This window comes from Thermobia domestica, chromosome 8 (assembly GCF_964235325.1).
Source record: "Thermobia domestica chromosome 8, izTheDome1.hap1.1, whole genome shotgun sequence".
NCBI lineage: Eukaryota > Metazoa > Arthropoda > Insecta > Zygentoma > Lepismatidae > Thermobia > Thermobia domestica.
In genome coordinates, this window is record NC_137461.1 from 190,515,850 (window position 1) to 190,537,598 (window position 21,749).

General features: G+C 33.2%; 1 protein-coding gene across 2 annotated transcripts in view; it reads right to left on the reverse strand.

Annotated features, from left to right (window-relative positions):
- The window catches only part of CAHbeta (carbonic anhydrase beta), a 197,355-nt gene that overhangs the window by 21,122 nt on the left and 154,484 nt on the right, over positions 1 to 21,749 (reverse strand). For both annotated transcript variants that reach the window (XM_081769338.1, XM_081769340.1), the window contains exon 4: positions 5,961 to 6,200. In XM_081769338.1, the coding sequence (XP_081625464.1) occupies positions 5,961 to 6,200 (240 nt within the window). The remainder of the gene's footprint in view (positions 1 to 5,960; positions 6,201 to 21,749) is intronic.

A 21,749-nucleotide genomic window follows, 5' to 3' on the forward strand; every position in this document is an offset into this window, starting at 1 on the left:
AATGGCCAGCTTTTGTAAACGAACACACTAAGCACGTGCGTATAGGCGCAATGTCCGTGCAAAGAAACATAGGTAAAACTAGAAAAAAGAATAGGGTAAGCGAGGGCAAAATGATAAACCACCCTTACACTTGAAAAAAAAGAAAACTAAAAATAACTAAACTTAGAGCTACGAAAGTCGCAAGGCGAATTTTATTGAAAAGATTGTTTTTCCTTAGTGATTAGTTGTGCTAACTATGAACATGAATTAAAAAGAAAACAAGTAGCTAGCTCTGAGTTAGTTTCCCAAACTAGTTGATAAGAAAATATTGGATAAAATTTAATAATAAAGAAGCCATTTATGATAATTAAAACAAACTAAATTCTTGGCACGACAGTCCTTTGGTTCCTACCAGCGGACTTACGTTCAATGTGGGGATGTGTAGTCAACGCATCGACACCCGATGTCCCTAATGCCGGCTTTCTAGACTGCAGTCCGCTACCTCTTACTTAAGATAACTCCCCAATTGTCCTCACGATGCTGGGTCAACATCGAAATTGTTGAGTGCCTCTCCGGGAATTGAACCCATGATCACGGGCATCTAAGGCACGCTCTCTGTCTTCTATAGACGAAAAGCTATAGTTACCCACATTGTCTAATACAGAAATAAGTTCTGATTCTCTATAGTCAAGGTTCACCGAAGCATGGTCCCAAACCCAAACTGAGATATTGATGTCACTGGAATGCCTGAAAAGTCATTGTGGGTAAGTGAATTGCCCACTTGTCAGGATGAAGGGCGATGGTGATTTGAAATGCGGGGTTATCAGAGGTACTACTTATGATAATTGGATTTATAATATTCTATGTTGCCATAAACCCTCTTCAGCAACAGAACTGTTAATCTTAGCTTTGAAAATGTTACATAAGGTGTTTTATTGCTATCATTAGGTTGCATTAGGAATTATCGGATTTATTTTAACGTTTAACTTTTACATCTCTTCTGATTTACGAATATTTAAATCGTGATTATCCCCTTAAGGTCAATTAGTGATATTTTAAATAATTTCGAACCAACTTTATATATGGTTACTCTTGTTATATGGGAATAATTGAGACCAGAAGCAGTCTACAGGCTAAGTCCAAAAGAATCTTGGCCGACCTCCTGATAAACCACGTTTTTCAGCAAGGTGAATTGTGGCAATCCGATACCCACATGAGGAAATCTTCGGTTCAGTGTGAAAGCTTCCATAAGAACCAGCACTCTAATCAGTGAAATGTGCTTTGCTAATTTTTATTCAATGTGCCTAACTTTATTGCTAAAAAAGAAAAGGCATTTATTTCAAACAAGTCGCCATTACAGTTTTCGTATTTGAACACAACACTCATGAAAAGTCATGTTAAAGCACAACTTGCACCTGAAAAAGAATATTTATCTGTTTTTAGTTTCTCGTGTTCCCCAAAGTACCGGTACATGCGGAATTAGTGCTCGCCTTCCGCTCGCATTACCTAGGTAAAACTGCTACGCATTATCTTGGTAAACGCATTACCTTGGTACTAGCACTTGTTTCGGTGTCCAGATCTCAAATATTTATCTTTCAGCCTGATTCTATCTATGAATCCGAAATTTCAAATCTAGATAAGGGGCACCAAAATTCATAGTTTATTCTCTGTGCTCATATTGTGATTTACTAAATAATTATTAAATCTAATTGTAAGGTATACATTTGATATTTAGAGCAGACTGAGCAAGATAAATATACGTAAAAACTAGTCAATACTTGTCTTAACTGTTTGTTTTCTTAACTGTCAAAGAAATAGGTGTATTGAGGAATTTTAAATATTCGAGTTTTGTATTCCAGTTTCAAATATAAATATGTGTGTATTTCATCTCGGTCCTGCAACCGGGTGGACCTAGATTCGAGAATCGAATTCTCATCCGGGTCAAATCAGATTATTTTTTAGTAAGGCAAGCATTTGATCTTTAGTGTAGAATGAAGGAGACTAATAGACTTGTCAATATCCGTCTTAATTTTCTGTTTTCTTCTTCACTGTCAGGACTTCGTGAAATTACTTTCGGTGAATTTTTGATATTCAAGTTTATCACAATTTGGGTGGGATGTGGGTTTGGATAAGAATCAAGATCTGAGATCCGGATTTCGGATGCAGATCCGAATTTCGAACCCAGTTCCGAGATCCGAGATCCGAATCCAGATCTGAGATTCGAGATCCGGATCCAGATCCGAGATCCAAGATCCGGATCCAGATCCGAAACCTGAGATCCGGATCCAAAGGATCCGGACCCAATCACATCCGGATCTTCGGATCCGGCCATCCCTAGTTTGTAGCCGTGATTCATACTGAGCCTAAGATCATTGGTGGAAAATTATTCGTAATACAATATGTTTGGCTGATCGCATTCAAATCTTTGCTTAAAATAAAAAAAAAAATATTGAAAAATTTCGTTTAATTTTTTCCAATCACTGTTTGATTTTTTAATTTTAGTTTCAAAATTGTTGAATCTTTGTATTGTAGTTAAGACTCACTCAGTCTAAAGTGAAAGCCACAAAGTTATTCTTTGTGCAATCTAATTGGCTAATCATTTTCAAATCTTTGTTTAAAAGTTTTCAAAATTTTTGAAGTTTTTGGTAAAATTTTTAGTCTGATAATTTTCTAACCTTAGTATTGTAGTTACTACTCACACTATAATCTGATTTCTGAAATTTTTACTTTGAAAAATTTCTTCAATCATTGACTTTAAAATTTTAGTTTAAAAATTTTTGAATCTCAGAATTGTGCTTATGGCTTATATATAGTCTAAGGGCACTGGTACAAAGTTATTCTTGATGCATCTCATTGGGTGATCATTTTCAGATATTTGTTTAAAATTTTGAACAAGGTTTCAAAATTTTTTCTTAAATTTTTTTGACAACTCTTAAAATTTTTGATACCTAATTTTGTACATATGACTCAGTTTAAGATCATCGGTAGCAAAATTTACGACTTGAAACGATATATGTAATTACTAAAGCCAGCTAATATTGAACAATAACTTTTACATTTTGAACATTAGTCAAAACTCCTAAAGACACTAGTGAAAAACTATCCTTGGTACAAACCGACTGGCTGATGACTTTGTAATTTTAATTTTAAGAATTTCAAACTTTTTTATAACTTAAGAAAGAATTTTTTGATACGTTTCAATATTTTTGTGCGGAAATTAGCTAAACATTATGATTGTAGTTACGACAAAATAACAGTCTAGGGTCATTGGTGTAAAAAAATACATGAAACATGATAGATAATTATTAAAACCTTGTGATGTAAAGAAAGATATGATGTATAAAAGTGTATTGTTTTTATATACATACGCGATGCGATATTAAGGCATTTACAATTTGATATAGAAACAATTATGATATAAATTTCTGAAATAGACAGTCAATTCTATTACTGATAATTAATTTTGAAATACCTGATGATGATCAACGCTCCAGACAAGTAACATGTATACAATTTATTTTTCATTCAGTTAACTTTGCATATTTCAAAATAAAACCAACAGACGTATACTCCCACTTCACGTTTCTAAGACTGCACCAGGTTCTTTACCTCTAAGTACAGTCATTTCCACGTATCTGATTTCTGGTCTCCCAGGTTTATTCAGAGAGGAAAGCCGAGAGCTTCCGAGGCTGAATGTGAGATAGGAGTTCGTATCAGAAAGTTGGGAGAGTTTTTCTGACGGAATGGCTCATTAAACACTCTATAAAACGACATTTCATTTGTGAAAAGTACATAACGACGACGATAAGTTGACTTTTAAGTTGTTAATTGATAGAGAAAGTTTCCATGCGTTGTAATATTACGTTTCCGAGAATTTGTACGCTTTTCTTTGTCCTGAGAATGACAAATGTAGTGAGTAGATATGGGAACCTTGATTGTGCATTAAACGAAACCATCTAAGCAGTTAAGAGTTTAATTCATTGGAACGAGAGAAGCAGATTTACCTCGAGCGTACTATACTAAATTTCCTATTCCCTTAGATATATCCTATCAAATTACTTTTTCTTTTAGCCCATCAACTATCTGTTCTGTTTTCTCTTTGTAATTATTAACTTTCTATAAAAGAAACCTAGATCTTATCCCAATACATCAAATTCCCGAGACTTACGTGTTAGCCAAAATCTTCAATTATCTTCATTTTACCGTGTAAACTGAGCATCTGGGATATCGTCAACTTCCTGCACAATATGTAACAACAATTTGACAATTTGAACTTTAGTCACAACTCATAGTTTATCAATTCTGAAAAGCTGTCCTTGGTGCAATTTCATTGGTTGAGCATTAAAAAAAATGAACACCCTTGTTTACATACGTTAGGGTTTGAAAATTTTTGCACTCATTTAAAGCTTTTTAAAATTTTTTGACTATTTTTTAGTTTAAAGAGTGTTGCACTAATTTAAAGGGTTTAAAAAAATGATTATTACATTTAAATTTAAAATTTTATTTTTGAAACCTTTTGTTATTTTTTACATTTTTAAATAGTTAATTTTTATTTATTTTTCAAGTTTGAACATTTTTCAATGATTGAAAACTTTACAATTATTGATTAGGTATTTTAGTTTGAAAATTGTTTGTACTTGTTGAAAATTTTTTGAAAACTTTTGTTTACAAAATTTAGTTTAGTTTGTTTCACTATTTGAAATTTTGTAACTCACCGAAAAATTTTCAAGTGTAAGGAAAGAATTGTATCTAAAGAAAGCCTGTTCAGATATATGCTGGGAATGTTGCTGAAACAGCAACGGTGCCTGAAAGTTTTAAAGGAGTTAACTGTAGAAATACGCATGTTTTCTTCTCGAAACTTACTCTATTATACTTTCCGTTCTACGGATTTTATAATAAAATCGCCTCGTTTCAAGTCCTAACTTTTGTTTCTTAAATATATATATCTGGCCAATCTGCGAAGGTATATGGCAATTTTGGGACTGGGGATGGTGGGCTCATCATCAAAAATAAAATAACTCGAATAATTCTAACAATTTTTTCAATAAGTTGGACCTGCAAAATAGAATGATAGATTCGGAGGGACGCAAAATATTATACACTGTAATATTGGAAATGTTAGCAAGTTTGTAGTACAAAATAAATTGGTTTAATATATTAACAGAGAAGTTACTCTTGTCTTGTGTACATTATAGGAAGCGTGTGCTTTTCTGGATCTGCCGCTGAGACACGGACGGTTCATACCTATTCATTTTTGAACAAGGGATGCGAGGCTCCAAGAGGGTACAAAATATTACCCGCTGTAACGATTGGAGATATTAACTGGTTTGTAGTGTCAATAAACTGACGGCAGAGTATTGGTCTAATATAGTGACAGAATGAATGAATTGTCGTTATATTAAAAAAAAAGTGAATGGTATTTTCCCTTTTAGGAGGCATCACCTCTTTTAAATCTGCCACGGAACGTTTATATCTATTCGTTCTTGCGCAAAAGTATGGAAGGTTCCAGCGCAAAATATTACCCGCGGATATTAGCTAATTTGTACTATCAATAGACTGAGAGTGGCAGATTTTTCGTCTCATATGATACAACAAATACTTTTGTCATATCGTCTCGTTGAAATTACTCTAAAGATATGATTATTTCTTCAGAGGTACGTTCCTTCTCGGTATGCTAATGGTTTGCAATTTACATTACGAGCATAATCATGTAGCAGAATATGGGTATTATTTCTATATTCTACACTAATCTGAAACGAGATGCCCAAACTAATGGTTCGCAACACATTTCAAGTACTTTCATGGAAATAAAATCGGGTATAAGACAATGAGAATAATCCAAAAAAAAGTTGATTGGTATTTGCCGACGAATGAAACCTTATCGTTGGTTTCCACAGGAATATGTATGTGAAAACAAATACTGACAGTACATTCTACAGGAACATTTGTGGATCTTTCTTTATTTAACCAGTATTACCTACCTGAGAAAGCTTGTCTGTAACAGAAAATTTGTTTTCAGGATCTATGTATGCCACAAACGTTCGCATAGGAGTCTCAGCTTGGAAAATCAAAGGTTGATTGAAGCCACAGACTTCTAGTTGATTAAATTTAATTAACGATGAATTTCCATGACAACACAACCACGCTCTTAAAGGAGACATCCTACGATTTGTAACAGATGCAAATTCCACGTCTCTCAAAGAATACAAGAGATTCATTGCCTGGAAAGAAACAGTGATAAAAATGATTTTATCAAGGGTTAGGACGACTACGACAATGAAATAAGATACATTGTAAAATAAAAATTTCAATGAACTCAGCAAAGCAACAAAAGTAGGAAACAAAAAGACAATTCCTTCAAACTGAAAATCACTTGAATTATCTTAAAATAATATTTATTGTTACCGGTATAATTACACCTAAAAACAACGCTCTAAAAATATTTCAATAACATTTCACTCCTGTACACATCACATGACGATTTCAGGGTAGGTAGGGAAAATGTTCCGTCGGATAAATTTGTTCATATAAGTTGATTTCAAGAAGAAATAGTAAAAAAAATACAGAAAAGAAACGAAATACGGATGAAGTTGCGGTAATAAATAAACTTGTTTACAGGAAAGCCTCGCTTTCTATATTTAAGACACACACAAACACGATATATATGAGTCTATCTATGTCAAATGTACCAGAGAAAAAATAATTGGTTTGTGGATATTTACATGATTACAGAGTCCAAAAATATTTTTTTTTATCGCTTTCCCAACTCCAATAGCAGACATTTTCGTTTGATATTGCGTCCTGATTCTTCGGTTTATAGGGTCATTGCGTTAACTTCCTAAGAACTGGTGAATCCTGGATTGATAAAAATAGGCCATTTCTTAGGAGAGAACAGGCCATTTTATGTTGATTACACATTTAATGAGATTTGCACACAAATAACCCAAACATTTGAAATTGACCGATTTGCAATGTTCCAAGGCATATTGCCCCAAGAAGAAATGTAATCTCACGCTTAATTCTCTGAGGATGTGTAGCTATCCAAAAGCTTTATACTAGTAAATAAATAAAAAAATAAAAATAAAAAACACTGAGTTACAGTTTTTTACAAGTTATGTTGTTTCAAAACTAAATTTTCTTTTTTAAAAAAATACACACTGTATCTTTATTCGGAAAAATTTTAAAATCTAAGATTTTGACAGAAAAAACCTCTGTTGTGTATTGAACAGGTGCATAAAGTTCATGTTTGAGGTCCATTTACAAGTCAAGTTACAAGACGTTAAAAATCACACAAAAATTTATTCTAGCTGAGGACGGCAAGATAGAAGATTGAAAAGCATATGCCAAAGTTAGACTGGGGTCATGATTTAGCTATAGATCGTTGTTTTTAACTTCAAAATGAGTTTCTTAGTTATTTAAAATAAATATATTAATTCTAATGTATCAACTGTGGTGGTGTTTAATGTTGTGACGCTTAGTGTCTTTCTAAATACCTAGTGTCTTAATACATAATTATTAAGAATATGCTAAACACATTTTAGTCGTATAAGTTATTTATTTTATATTTCAACAGTGGTGCAGTCCGTAGGATCCTCAGTTGTTAATATTTACCTATTAATAATGTTATACAACATTAGCTAGATCAATCTACAAAGGTAAAATTCTGGTCACAAAACCTAGACTGCTTTCCAGAGACTGTCAAAAAATAATCCTAGATCCTTGTGTCCCTCGGATCTGTGCTTATAGGAAAATCTATTTTCCTTCTGTTCTACCAGAGAGTAATATGCGTAAATACGAGGTCTGTCTAAAAAGTATCCGACCTTTGGTCGGGAAAAATATATTACTTACATGACCGAATTCGGACCTCGATCCGCTTCAAATTAGTATCTTTGCGCCTCTACCCACTTACCCCAACCATCTTTCTACTGTCGAAAACACTTCTGGAAAACTTCTTTTGGAATAGTGTTTACCTCCGCCCCCCCCCCCCTGTTGTACATTATCGTTCTCTACTTTGAAAACGAGATCCTTTCAATGTTTTCTTTAATTTCGGATACAACCAGAAATTGCAAGGACTGAAGAGTAAGGATGTTGGTGAACAACTGGAATTCCATGCTTTGCCATATATAGTTCACTGAATTGTGAATTGAATGAAAAATTATTTACTATTTGTATTTTGTCTTTTTTGAGATTCAGAATGGTATATTTTTGACATAAGCATAGCTACGGGATGTGCCTGTTAGCACTCTAATTAAATGGTTTGATTATTTTATGATGATTTATCGTAACACTACAGGGATTTTTTCTTTCTTTTTGTGAGGTGGAAACACAATGAAGCATATCAGACGCAGACCCAGATTCCGGAGCAAGAGCCAACAAATTAATGTGTCACCACACATAAAGCAGTTCATTGTTGAGTAAGTTGTAGAACCTTTTTTTCTTTTAACTTGATTATCCTCTCAATATCAGCAGCATGCCAAGGAGAAAGGATAATTTCCTAACATGAAATGTTTATTATCATGATGTCTTTTCATTTACAAATCGTAATCGATGCATTCAAACTGGTGAAAGGAAAACTAACATAGAAAAATCTGAATGTAGCAGTATTTTTTCTCAGTTTGTGAGGGTGTCACAGTTCTTTAGTTCTTACGAAGGAAATCAAAAGTGTGAATACTAATGCAGATATGTTTGTGTATATCACAATACAAAGAAAGTCGAATGAAGATATTCTTCGATCATAAAAGCTGGAACCTCTTGAATGATTGAGGAAGACGCTGTAAAAATAAAGTAAAATGAAATGAAATATTTAGTTTAACGTCCTATGGTTATGCATCGAAACTAAGAGAGGTGGTGGTGGTGAGAAATGTATGAAATGGTGGAGTAAAGAAAGTGGGAGGAAACGGGAGAACCTCGAGAAAACCCACGCACACGATGTTTGTCAACCACAAAGCTCACTTTGCGAGCTGAGATCGAATTAGGGACCCCACGCACCAGAGCTGAAAGCTCTACCACTGAGCCACCGTAACCACAAAGTAAAATGAAATTTCTAGTTTTATGTAGTTTGCTGTTAAGTTAAAGCAGATGGATGATTAATGAAAGTGAATGAATATTAAATAATTGGAGTGTGAGAGGAAACAGAATCATCTTAAGAAAACTCACGGATATATGTTGTCCATTACAAATTCAGATGTCTGGGTATTGAACCAGGGACACCTCGTACCAGTGGTATTCGCTTTTTCACTGAAGCGTGGGGTGTAGATGTAATATGTAGCATAAAATACCTACGTAATGTTTATAAATATTTAGATACCATATTCGTTATAGAAAATGTTAGTACAATCAATATCTTGTATCAAATGTTGAAATGGTTGCAATTCTCTATATAAATTTTGAACAAAACGAAACTAATTTGTAACACATTGTCAAAGGATATACTGTCCAATGAAATATTTTTAACTGGTATTTGAGTGTTAATTCTTTCCAATAATAATAATAATAATAATAATAATAATAATAATAATAATAATAATAATAATAAACATCAAATACAACTGGAGATATTTCAGCATTCTGTTAAAGCCTTCCTGAAAGTTCTCCCATGCTTTTGGGCAGGGAGGAGGTTCACAATACGTTAATACTGTAGGATACTGAATTAGTAATCTCGCTCAATAGTAGAGCAGTATCGGCTCAATGGTGAAGTGTACACCTCTAACACGAGGTTTTTATCTTCGATTCCTGGCCATGTGAGATTCTGGTGGACAATATTGTGTCCGTGGATTTTCTTGAGACTGGATAACATTGAAAAATAAACTTTCGAGTAAGATATTCTGAGACGAATCTTATTAAATGAAATAAGAAAATACTAAGATTATGTAATAAGAAATGACACTAACTATTCTACTACTCATTTCTTGATACTTTTTCCAAGTTAAAAATTAGGAAGCATTTATATTCTACTAAGCGACAAAGCAAACCCTCTATAAATCTGAAAAAGAATTCTTTACTCCGATATATGTTTTCTAAAATTGACTAGAGAGCGAGTGAACATTTTCAATGCGTTTCCGAAATTCACAAAAAATATTTTAAATGATCATATCAAAAGGTACTTATTTTGTGCTTAACTATAGAATATCTGCACAACGGCACATACAAACATCTTAACTTTCATACTTACTCTAAACTAAATTAACTACAGAGCAAGTAAACGTGAAATCGAATTGTGCTTCAAATTCGACGAGGATGACTTCAGAAGGTTCAGCGAAAAGTACTGGTAGACTAGTACTGTTAGAGCAGTACTTTTGCACTGGTCTAACAAAGCAATTCCTTAGCACGCATATAAAAGTAGTAAAATATTTGTTTCCTACCTAGTCGCAGAGAGATATATAAACATTTGAATTGAGGGTGCATTTCATATAAAGGGATTGGAGAAGGTGGACTGACATTATCCAAAATTTCTGACATGAGGGAAATACAATAGGCCAGTCTCTGATTTCTAAATCTACAAAAAATGTTTGATTTAAACGAAACACTTGGAAACCTTCCAGTTTATTGGAATGGTTCTGACTTGAACGCCAAGAGAATTCTTTTTGGACGGACGGAAATAACGACAGGGCAAATATACTATAAAAGGAATTTTGGTCATGGGCGTCTCTGGCGGGGGGGGGACGAGGGGGACGCATCCTCTCCAATATTTTGGAGTACAAAATATTCAATATTTTTTCTAATTTAATTTATTTACTAACGACAGAATAACATATAAATAATAATCATTATATTTATTTGGAATATAATATTCAGGCTGCGAAACAATTATAACAGTGTTCTTAATATACCTTAGGGGGTCCGTGAAGGTAAACAGAAAGGCAACAAATGGAATCGAAAGATAATAAACAAGTTAGGGTAGATAGTACCATTTAAATCACTTTCTTTGAATCCCCCCCCCCCATTTTACATGCCAGAGACGCCAGTGATTTTGGTAGACCAAAATCCTTAAAAATCAAAAGAAAGTATAAACCTCCCACTAAGCAAGACGTTAGAATTAAAAATTCTGAAATAAAATTACATTCAAAAAGAGTATCAAAACCTGACTATAAAAGATATATTAAAAAGGGTATAACATTTGATGTCGTGATTAACATAAAAAAGGAACGCAGGCGGACGTCTAGAAATTATAATGTATTGTACTGTGATAAATTTTAATCCGAACGTTCGATTACGTTATTTGTGTGTGTGTGTGTAGGTTTATAAGTAAAAGATAGGCGATGTAAATGGGTTTTTGAGTTCGGAATCAGGTGCCAATTCGAGTACATTAACCTGATATGACCTTGCCTTGCCGCTACTTTTACGGATGACTTCTTACAGCCACAAAGTGAACTTTTATCAAAATAAGTACATTGTTAGCTTAAAGCTGGTTTATTTAATTCAAACGAAACCACCTCTTAAGATAACCGGCTTATAAATAATGATGAGTATAATCAAACTGGCGTATGCAAGGCTGCTATCAGGAGCGTCGAGACCGAGGAAATTTTACATTCTTAAAAGAAACACCAGAATAGATTATCAAATACGAAATCTTATAAAAAAATCTTACATTAAGAAAATCTCTGCACAATTACCGTACAGAAAACGCGAAATAAAACTAGCGAACATACGAAAATTATGACTATGTGATAAACCGCTATGATTGTGGTACGGGTAACTTTTTTAAAAGGACATTTGGAAAATATGAGTTGAATTCCCAATTTATTAATCATTCTCATTCTTTTTTCTTTTACAAACGTCTGAGATTTCTTTTTGCCTCATATTATTGTTTATTTTGTTCATCGACCCTTGCTTTCCTTAGAATCACACTCTTTGAAAGATAGTAAATATCCTTTTTTTTTAAAAAAAAAAAAATATGAATCACGTCCTTTTTTAAAAACTCGGACCAATGAAAGGTATTCTTGAATGATCACATGCTGAAAATTGTCCTTCTTTCGAAGGTTAATGTAACGTATCTTAAAAATTAGAACATTCATGAGAAAAATAGTCTTTATTATTATTAAGAATGTTTTAAACTATTGGAAAGAGCGCTCCGTGGTGAATTTCGATAGTCATCTACATGAGGGTATTTAAAGTAGAATTCTCAATTGTAACTCCTACTTGTCATTTTCGTCGACATCTTTTAATGTGTAATGGATTGAAGCGATGGATAAATATAAGTTTCATGAACAAAATATATACCTAATTACATGTCCACAATATAAATATTTCTACGAACGAAGTCATCAACAACGTCATGACATTGAATTTTAATAAAGTCTACTTATTACTTCTTTCTTTCACATGATTATCCCACTCACGTTCCCACATTTTTAATTTTAACAACTTATACGAGTTAATAAATATAGCAATACCTCTTGCATTATTGCACGTGGATTTCAAGTTGTTTATAATGCAACTGAAGATAAAATTTGAAATATGTCTACCGAAAGCTAGCAATAAATTTAAACAAACCGTTAACTTCATTCTTATTTTGACTCAGTTTGCACTAGAGTGACTTCTTAATACACTTTGTTTTTCTTTAAATATCCTAAACATTGCAAAACTTTTCACACCTTAACATGTGCCATTATTAAATATGAGATGAATAGCTACTTTATTTATAAATACAAAGTGCAATAAACAAGCATGCGAACTCACTTTACCCCCTTCACATATAAAATATTAATATCATTACTTTCTTTTTTCTATCAACTAATAAAATTTAAAAGAGAAATTAAATATATCATCATAATAATAATGTAGTATAACATATTGTAAATGAAATATTCTTTTTGTTTTTTACACATTAATTATGAACTTGTATAATAATAATAATAATAATAATAATAATAATAATAATAATAATAATTATTATTATTATTATTATTTACATTTTTTGCATTAGGATTACGTTTACACTTTTCATTACACTTATTTGAATTATTTTTAATTTAAAGGAAGAAGAAATTACATAATGTGAATTACATTTTAGAAAGATTATACATTAGAACGATATGCTCTCAATTTCTCAACAAACAAACAGTTAAAATGTGTGCTAAATGTGAAAAAAAGTTTTCTTTGTAATAAGAAAAGTACTATTTATGCTCTATTTGATGCACAAGAGCTACTTCGTAGATATACACTGCCGGTCAAAAGTTTCCGGACAGATCAAAAAACAAGGAAATATTAAGTTAGGCTTCTAATACGATGCAATTTTGGACAGTATACTTGATAGTTTAGAAACACAATGATAGGTATAACATCAGAATAATATAATAACGTTATCCAACAACGAAAATGGGCAAATTCTTTAAATGTTCTTCTCGTCAAAGAAACCGCCCTTTGCCGTTATCACTCGTTTCACCAATCGCGGCATGCGGCTTCCAAGTTTTTGAAGATTTTCATCCGAATTATTATTCCAGGCGTTCTGCAGAATATCAAAAACATCATCAGCAGATGTTGGACAATCTTTTCGTACACTTCTCCCAAGCTCTTCCCAGAGAAGTTCTATAGGGTTAAGATCTCGAGACTGGGGAGGCCATTCCATGATACAACTATTTCCTTTGGCTTGTTTCTTCTTAAAACAATTAGAACAAAGTTGTGACGTGTCCTTCGAGTCAGTGTCGTGCAGAAAAGTGATTCTGCGACCAATCAAATCAAATCCTGAGGGAATAGTATGGCTGCTTAAAATGGAATAATAACCATTTTTGTCCAGATTTCCTTGTATTCTGTGAATACAACCAACTCCAGAATTTGCGAAACATCTCGAAAGTATCACAGAACCTCCTCCATGTTTAATAATCGGGGCTACATAGTTAGGACGCATCTTTTCTGTAACAGATCTTCGAATATAAACTCGGTGTCGAATATAAACTATAAACAAGTGTGTAGCAGAACTTTATGCATGTTTAAATATTACATTGAGGGAATTTTTAATAAAAAAATAACAACTAAAGAAATATTTAAACTGTATTTATAGAAACACTCCGTTAACTACAAGTCTAAACATACGTGCATGGCTGATAAATAAATTTAACTTCCATTATCAACAAATAATGTCAAACGACTATTATAATTGTTATTTACTACAATTGTTTTTCTAAAAAGATAAATATTTGTTCCCATGATGGATGTGAACATGAATGTGCGTGTTATACACAAGTAAATGAACAATGTGAACATCATTGTACGTAATTTTCTGTAAATGAAGAATGTGTTATGTATAGCATAATATTTACCAGAATATAAGTTATTCTGTGGGGTTTGTTTTGAAAATGGGTTTATTATTAATGGACATGACTAATTCTTTTATCTTATTATATTGCATGGCGTTTTACGACAAGAATACACACATTTGGTGTGTTATATCAAGAATTTTTAACTCGTCATAATGTACAATTTGATGAATGGGCACTTACGAATACCTTATATATTATTAAATAAAATAATATTGATATTACTGAGTTATTGTTACAAACATATTTACTATATAATTTTAGTGAAATTTGAACATTCTAAAATATGTTCATAGTTATTAAGCATTATAAGTTTAGAAAATAACAGAATAGTAAAATTGTTATTTTTATGTAGAAGTTCGTATTATTAAGATGATTTTCTAATGAACGTTAATATTAAATAATAACACATGCATTAAACTAAAGGAGTGGTTCTTGAGAAAAAACAATTACACTTCTTTTTCCTACATTATTTAATTTTCTGTGTATCATAACATTATACCTTAAATACGTGTTAAGAAGTCTTTTAATGTACTAAAATAATTCAAGCATGTTTTCATACCCTAACCATTTTGCGAATAAAAGTATGTTTGAAGTAAGGGTCATTCCATATGAAATCACCAAATTTGAAACAAAATGTGCCTCATATCTTTTAGATTTTCTTCAAAGTTTGTAAGAATGTTGTGGTATCCAAACATAGCATACCTGTCAAATTTTACAGCTCTACCTTAAAAGGGACTGCTGTAGGAGCCATTCGAAGTTTGGGGGTTTTGTGCAAAAAGCACGTATTGCGCTTTCGACTTAAAGTACTGAAACCGATAGATCTCTCGAGATATTGAAGCTATTTGAAAATGGTTTTTACTGAAACAATCTTAGAATTTGTAACATTTAAAACATTGTAGTAATTAACTGACCAAGTGGGGTTAAGCATATGAATTTCACCATCAAAGAGAAGAAAAGAAAAAATATAATATCAAAATTTGGCAACTATTTCTGAAAAAGGCCCACCTAACACCAACTTCAAATTTTCAAAATAAGTAGCTCTGGTGTTCCTCTTTAACATATAAAAAATAGGAGGGTGTTTTTTGGTATGTTCAAGAAAAACAAGTTATGGTACAATGTAAGTTGAGGGCGGATTTAGGCACTTTTTGCACAAAACCACCAAATTTCCAATGACTGTTTCAAATTTTTCGTGTTGAAAATGTTTATAATTGTCAAGACTGAGGTGACTGAATAAATGAATTGTACCAGAAATCTGAAACTTCAAGTACCATTGCTGAAGGGATTCACATTCTGTCATTAGTTCCAAAATCATGGACAGCTATGAAAACTGGTGAAACATTTCACACAACCGAGTATCTCGTTCGTAATGGCCAGAAGATCAGAAAGAAGCATTGTATTTTAGCCAAACCTAGTTCTAAAACAGGATATAGTATTCTGGAAACACCTTTAATTTAGTCACAGAATTTTACAACAGTGATGAAGTGCCCTGATATGTTGGATTGAGTGTCAGTGTCAGTAAGCACATGAATTTCACCATCAAAGAGAAAAAAGAAGAAAAAATGTCAAAATTTTAAAATTATTTCTGAAAAAGGCCCACCTAACATCAACCTCAAATTTTCAAAATAAGCAGCTCTGATATTCCTGTTTATCATATAAAGAAATTAGAAGGGTGTTTTTTAGTATGTTGAAGAAAAAAGCATAATTCAACTCTCATCATATTTAACTTTCTAGTAATAGGACTTGCATGGCTAAGTATGTTTTTCTACGATGGTTGGTGATTCTTATGAAATAATAATAATAATAATAATAATAATAAAACAAGTAGAAAGTCTTCCTTAATTGAAATTTATAAAGTTATTTTAAAACAATATGAGTCTATTACGCAGCCTATATAGTGCTGTTTGATTTAATAAAAGAAACACTGAACAATAGTGAACTATCGTTATATAATACACAAATAACATTTACATGTTTGGTTGATTGTAAACAATTTAAAATAGTGAGCTTAAGATCTCTCATCACCAATTTTAGAGAAGGTCTTCACAATAGCTTGAATTTCTTCTTCAGAAATGTTGTAATTTCTGCCAGTACCAGTTGAAATACTGGGTAATCCAATATTAATGATGCAGTTTTCGTATGGAATCCAACATGTGTCAGGTGTTTTTGGCCAGAAAAACATTTTCGTGGGTCCATGGGGATGAAGAAAATTCACATCCGTCACGATGTTCCTGTAAATTCTCAACTATTTTTCCAATCCACAATTTCTCTTCTGAAATGCACGCAATAAATTGCTCACATGAAAAAAATGTCTTTCGATTCTGCTCAAGTATTTAGAGCGAATGTTGTCTTTGAAGAAGATACAGGACTGACTTCAAAGGTTGATGTGTTCATAATGATGAATTTCACGCGTCCCTTGCAACGTTATGGCTTTTCCAGTCTTTTTTGAAGCATTGAACAAAGGTTTCCAACATATTTCAGCATAAAAAAGCGTTTGGTTATAGTTGGTTATAGTTTGACATTGGTTGTAGTTTGAGAAAATTCGAAGAAATCGGCAACAGTAACAATCCGGTTATCCAGTGACCTCTGTAAACTAGTATGTCTCGCTAGACATTTCAGCGTCTCAACTATGTCATCGCAAACACTTTTGCCATGTCTTGTGGCAAAATAGTTTCACCCACAAGTGAGTCCAAAATCACTCATGCAGGCATAAGTTGCCAAAGGTTTTTTTATAGTCTTTATATCGGGCTGCTGACCCATCTCCAAAGAAGATAACGTGTTTAATTTGAGGAAAAACATCATTAACATACATCAAAAGAATAACTTGAAAAACACAAAATGCAACTGTATCGTGCTTTAACATATCAATGATACAACATAATGAAAAATTTGATAACAGAAGTTACAGGACCTCTTAGGATGTTGCATTTAAGATTAGAATGTTGCACAGTTGAGTAGAATGTTGGTCCAGTACTACTCTTAAACTTTATCTTGATTACAAAAATTTACAATTTATTACAAAATATTTACACATTTATTATAAATGTATAAAATAAAAATACATTACACACATAATAAACATAATGTACATTATATAGGACATACAATAAACAAAACAATTTATACGCTACACTTACAAATAATATTTTTCGTATCTTTCTTCTTTATCCTTTTGTAATAGAACTCTCACCAATTCAGATACATTTAAAATGCTTAACTAATTCATCATATCACTTTACACATATTTCTCTTGTTAAACAGTCTCTTTTATGATTTTTTATACATGTTCCACAAGTCTTCTTCCACAGTAATTTTCGTAATCTGCATCCATGCGTGATTTTCCAATCTAATAGCACCTACGCACATAAAATGATATCCTAACTGATTATAAGAAACACATCTACTACAGAAAAGTTTCAGCAGACTCTGTTTTTTAATACTGTTTCTAAACAGATTACATATACATAATAAGTTTTACATTCACAATTCGAACTTTTGTAATCAAACATTAAAGGTGATGGTGGCGGTGACGGCGGTGGGAATCTACAGGCAGCGGTGTAAAAGGGCAAAAATAATTCAATTTTTCCATTTTTCTTGGTAGCCGGGTGATAATACGGTTTGTACAGCTTCCTTAGTTAGGAATTAATGTTCCCGCGTTAGGCCAATGATGTTTTCTACAATAAGTAAATCTGAAGGCTGTGGAGAATGATACAATGTATACTTTTCCAACGAGTCTTCTACACATAGTTTTTTCCACGCAGGTTCCTCTAATTCAAAATTTCGATTAAAATCCAAGACTCCTATGTCGATAGAAGAATTCATCTTAGATGCATACCAAACTTCTCCTTAACTTATATTTAAACAAAATTTCCACTGGCATCATTATCATCACGTAATAGTATGTGATGTGTATATCTAATTTAATAAGCTGTAAGTTAAAATGTGTGTTGTATTTAGTAATCCGTTATACATAAGGTCAAGTTTGTGTGTATCAGTTTTATTTTAAAATAAAAAGTACATCAGGTCATTTAACAGTGTAAAATAAAATAAATTTACATGAGGTGATTTAACGGTGTCAAGTCTACAAATAAAAAGCAAGTGTGTCGCACTATTTATATTATCTGTAATTTTACACCACGTCGAAAACAAAGTGTGTCCATTATGATGTGCGCACCGGAAGTATGTATCATTTCGTTCTAATTTCCAAGAACAATGAAATACAGGAGATTAACCTGTGTCTACTTCTCAACAAACTCTTCCTCTTTATTGATGCACAGTTGCCATCGCTACGTCCATTTTGCGTAGCATGTAACATACTCATTTTTAGGCTATGTTTCCCATACTGGAAAGTAGCACTTCCCGGGGATGATCTACTGGAAAGTGACGTCCCGAAGAGAACCCATGAGATTTGGGAACAATCAGGTTCCTCGGAGTTAAATCTGGAGAGAAGTGTGTGTATGGCAGAAGTTCGACATCATGGTCAGCCAAGAATGAGGTCACAACATTAGCACGATGTAGCGGGTACGCCAAGTGAATGATATAATTGTCATTTACTATGTGTGATCGTATCTCAGTCAATTTTGGCAAAAATTCTGTATCCAAAATTGATGCGCTGAGCTATTCGAAAATACTCTCCTGTAATTATATGACCTTTCGGAACAGAGTGCGACAATATAACTCCCTGGAAATCCCAGAAGATAGCGCCTTCTCATTAGATATACCTGACGAAATTTTGGGAGGGTGTTGAATCTGTTTGCTCTGCAACGACTGCATTTTTATTTGAGTTGAATAATGGAATCTGCGATTCATCCATTGTCACAACACTTTCAAAGAAATTGCGTCCCTCTCTTCTGAAACGTGTCAAATTTTGCAACACTTGATGGAATCCTCCCCTCTTTTGAATAGTTATAACAACATTTATGGAGCCCAGCGTGAAGAAACTTTCTTTAGACCCAGTTCTTTTATAAATATTCGTTCTACTGTTCCCATTGTTAGCCCCATTGTATCACAAATCTTTTCATGCGTGGTGACATGACTATCTTCCATTATGAAACGTTCAACATGTACAATATTAGCGTCAGTTGATGCTGTTTTTGAACTTCTAGACCTCTGTTCATCCTTCACATTCATTCACCCTGCTTCCAACTCACACAACTACTTCCTAACAGTGTTCTCTCCAAGAGCACAATCACCACACACTCTCCAATTGGCGATGAATATCGGCTGCACAACTTCCAGCTGGGGTGAGAAATTTCACAGTTACCCGTTGCTCTGTAACCGAAAATTCCATGTCCTTGAGTAGTATCAAACTTGTCTTAATCGTTCAGGCATTGTGTCTCAACTGCTGCTACCTATAAAGAAAACCTGCTGTGCTTAGAGACGAAGGATGAATGTCTTTGACGCCGCAGTTGCTTTCCTGAATGGACAAAAATCTGGACTTGGAGCAAAGCGCACGTACTTCTGGTGTGTACCTCGTATTTTCATCATTTGTAAACTTTCCGTCATCTAATGGTGACGTTATCTAATACTCCGCCTTCTCTAACGGTACTCCATTACCAATTCTAATTCAAATCTTTTCTCAGTGCTCAAACAAAACAGATGTATATGCTCCTACACTGTTAATAAATCTCAGCACGCATATGAAAAAAGATCTCTATACAAATTAGTGATTCATCCATATTTTTAAATAAATATTTATTATTTTAATCTATCGTGCTTATTTATTTTAATCTAACAGTAAATTTGAAAAATGTCTTTCCGTTGCTAAATAGCAGTTGCCTAGTTTGAAGTAGCACGTGTAGCCTTGGTTGGGCCGGTCCATTGCAGGCAACCATTCAATAATAATTTCGCGAAGATTCTGTGAATATTATGAAATATGTTGTATTACCGTGGGTGACTGCAAGTAAACTAAAGACGTGTTTTCCTCTTATTTCAGCTCAAGAATGGCTCAAAGGGAACAATATGGGAAATGGGCGGAAGAGAAATTACAAATGGCTATTTCTGCTTATCGTAATGGGGATTATGGTTTAAATGAATACAGCAGAATATATGGAGTTCCCAAAGAAACGATTAGGCGGCATGCTCTTTAGAAAAATAGTAATGTGAATAGAATAAAGGAATTCGGAAGACAGCAAACTTCAACCAAGACATGGAGAGGGTTCTTGCTGAGCACATCATTTTTTAGAAGAGTGTTTTTTTTTTTCGTTCTGACAGTTACAGAAGTTCGGTGATTGGGATTTGACCTAGCATAAAATCTTCTTCACACGTTCAATTTAGATAAAGGATGGCTGGAGAAAAGTAGTTTTACGCATTTATGAGAAGAAATACTGAACTGAATTCAGTACTGTTCAGAAACATCTACACACTGTTAAAAATGGTTTCTTAAATTCGAGAAAATATTCCTCGTATTTGAGAACATCCGTTTCTTATCTGTGCACCGAGTAATACATTCTTAAAAGTGAGATTTCGATTTTCTCAAATCATTTTGAGAAATAATGACTCAAATGCGAGGAATTATCTCTCATTTCTGAGGGTGCAAATGCTTTCTCAAATTTGAGAAAAAGTGTATTTTTTCTTAAAATTGAGAAAGTAACATTTGAGGAAATGAGACGTATAGCCCCAATTTTGAGAAACACATTTCTCAAAAAGATTTGAGAAATATCTCCCTCAAAAGCGAGAAACGGTGCACAGAAACAGGGCTCTCAAATACGAGAAGACGGAAAAGAATATAAACAAAATATAAACCTGCAAAAAAATTCAAACTATTAGTACACCCAGAATTTATATTAAATAAACACCTACAGTTATAGGTATTGTTTAAAACATAACATTTTAATCTTCACTTCAATTCATGAAAATTCCACGAATACCACGATGACTTGTATTTTAGGTGCGTTACTTATTCCTACTGCATCAGACAGTTGAACATTTTTCTTTTCATCACTGTCCACTTTCTCAAGACTTTTCCTTTTCATCGACGTGGTTTACTCAAGATTGTCCCGTTTGATCCAACATTATACCAACTTCTTGATAATTCAGATTTAAGAATTATCCGTCTACTTCAGAATAACAGAACAATTTCTGCTGGAGTGTAACGTCCCACGCTTATGCTACGAGGCTCAGGGAGACGTTATGATGATCATGAGCGAAAATGCTGTAATGAAGAAAGTGAGGGAATCCCGAGCAAACATACATAATATGTTTACTCACACTGCCCACTTGACGGAGGTGGAATCAAACTAGGGACCCCATGCATCGGAGTTTAGTTCTACCACTGAGTTATCGCAGTCCAATATGCCTACTTCTCTACCATAAAAAAGTTACCTACATGAGAAACACCGTGTTCGTGGGTTTTTCCAGGATTTTTCAGTTTCCTCCTACAAGAAACGCACACAGGAATTTATTTCGGAGATGCTCCAAGTTCAATACGAGGACAAATTGTATTAAAACATGTAAAATTGTACCTAAAATTAGATAAAATTTACATAAAAGTAGCGATTTCGGGGAAGGTCCGGA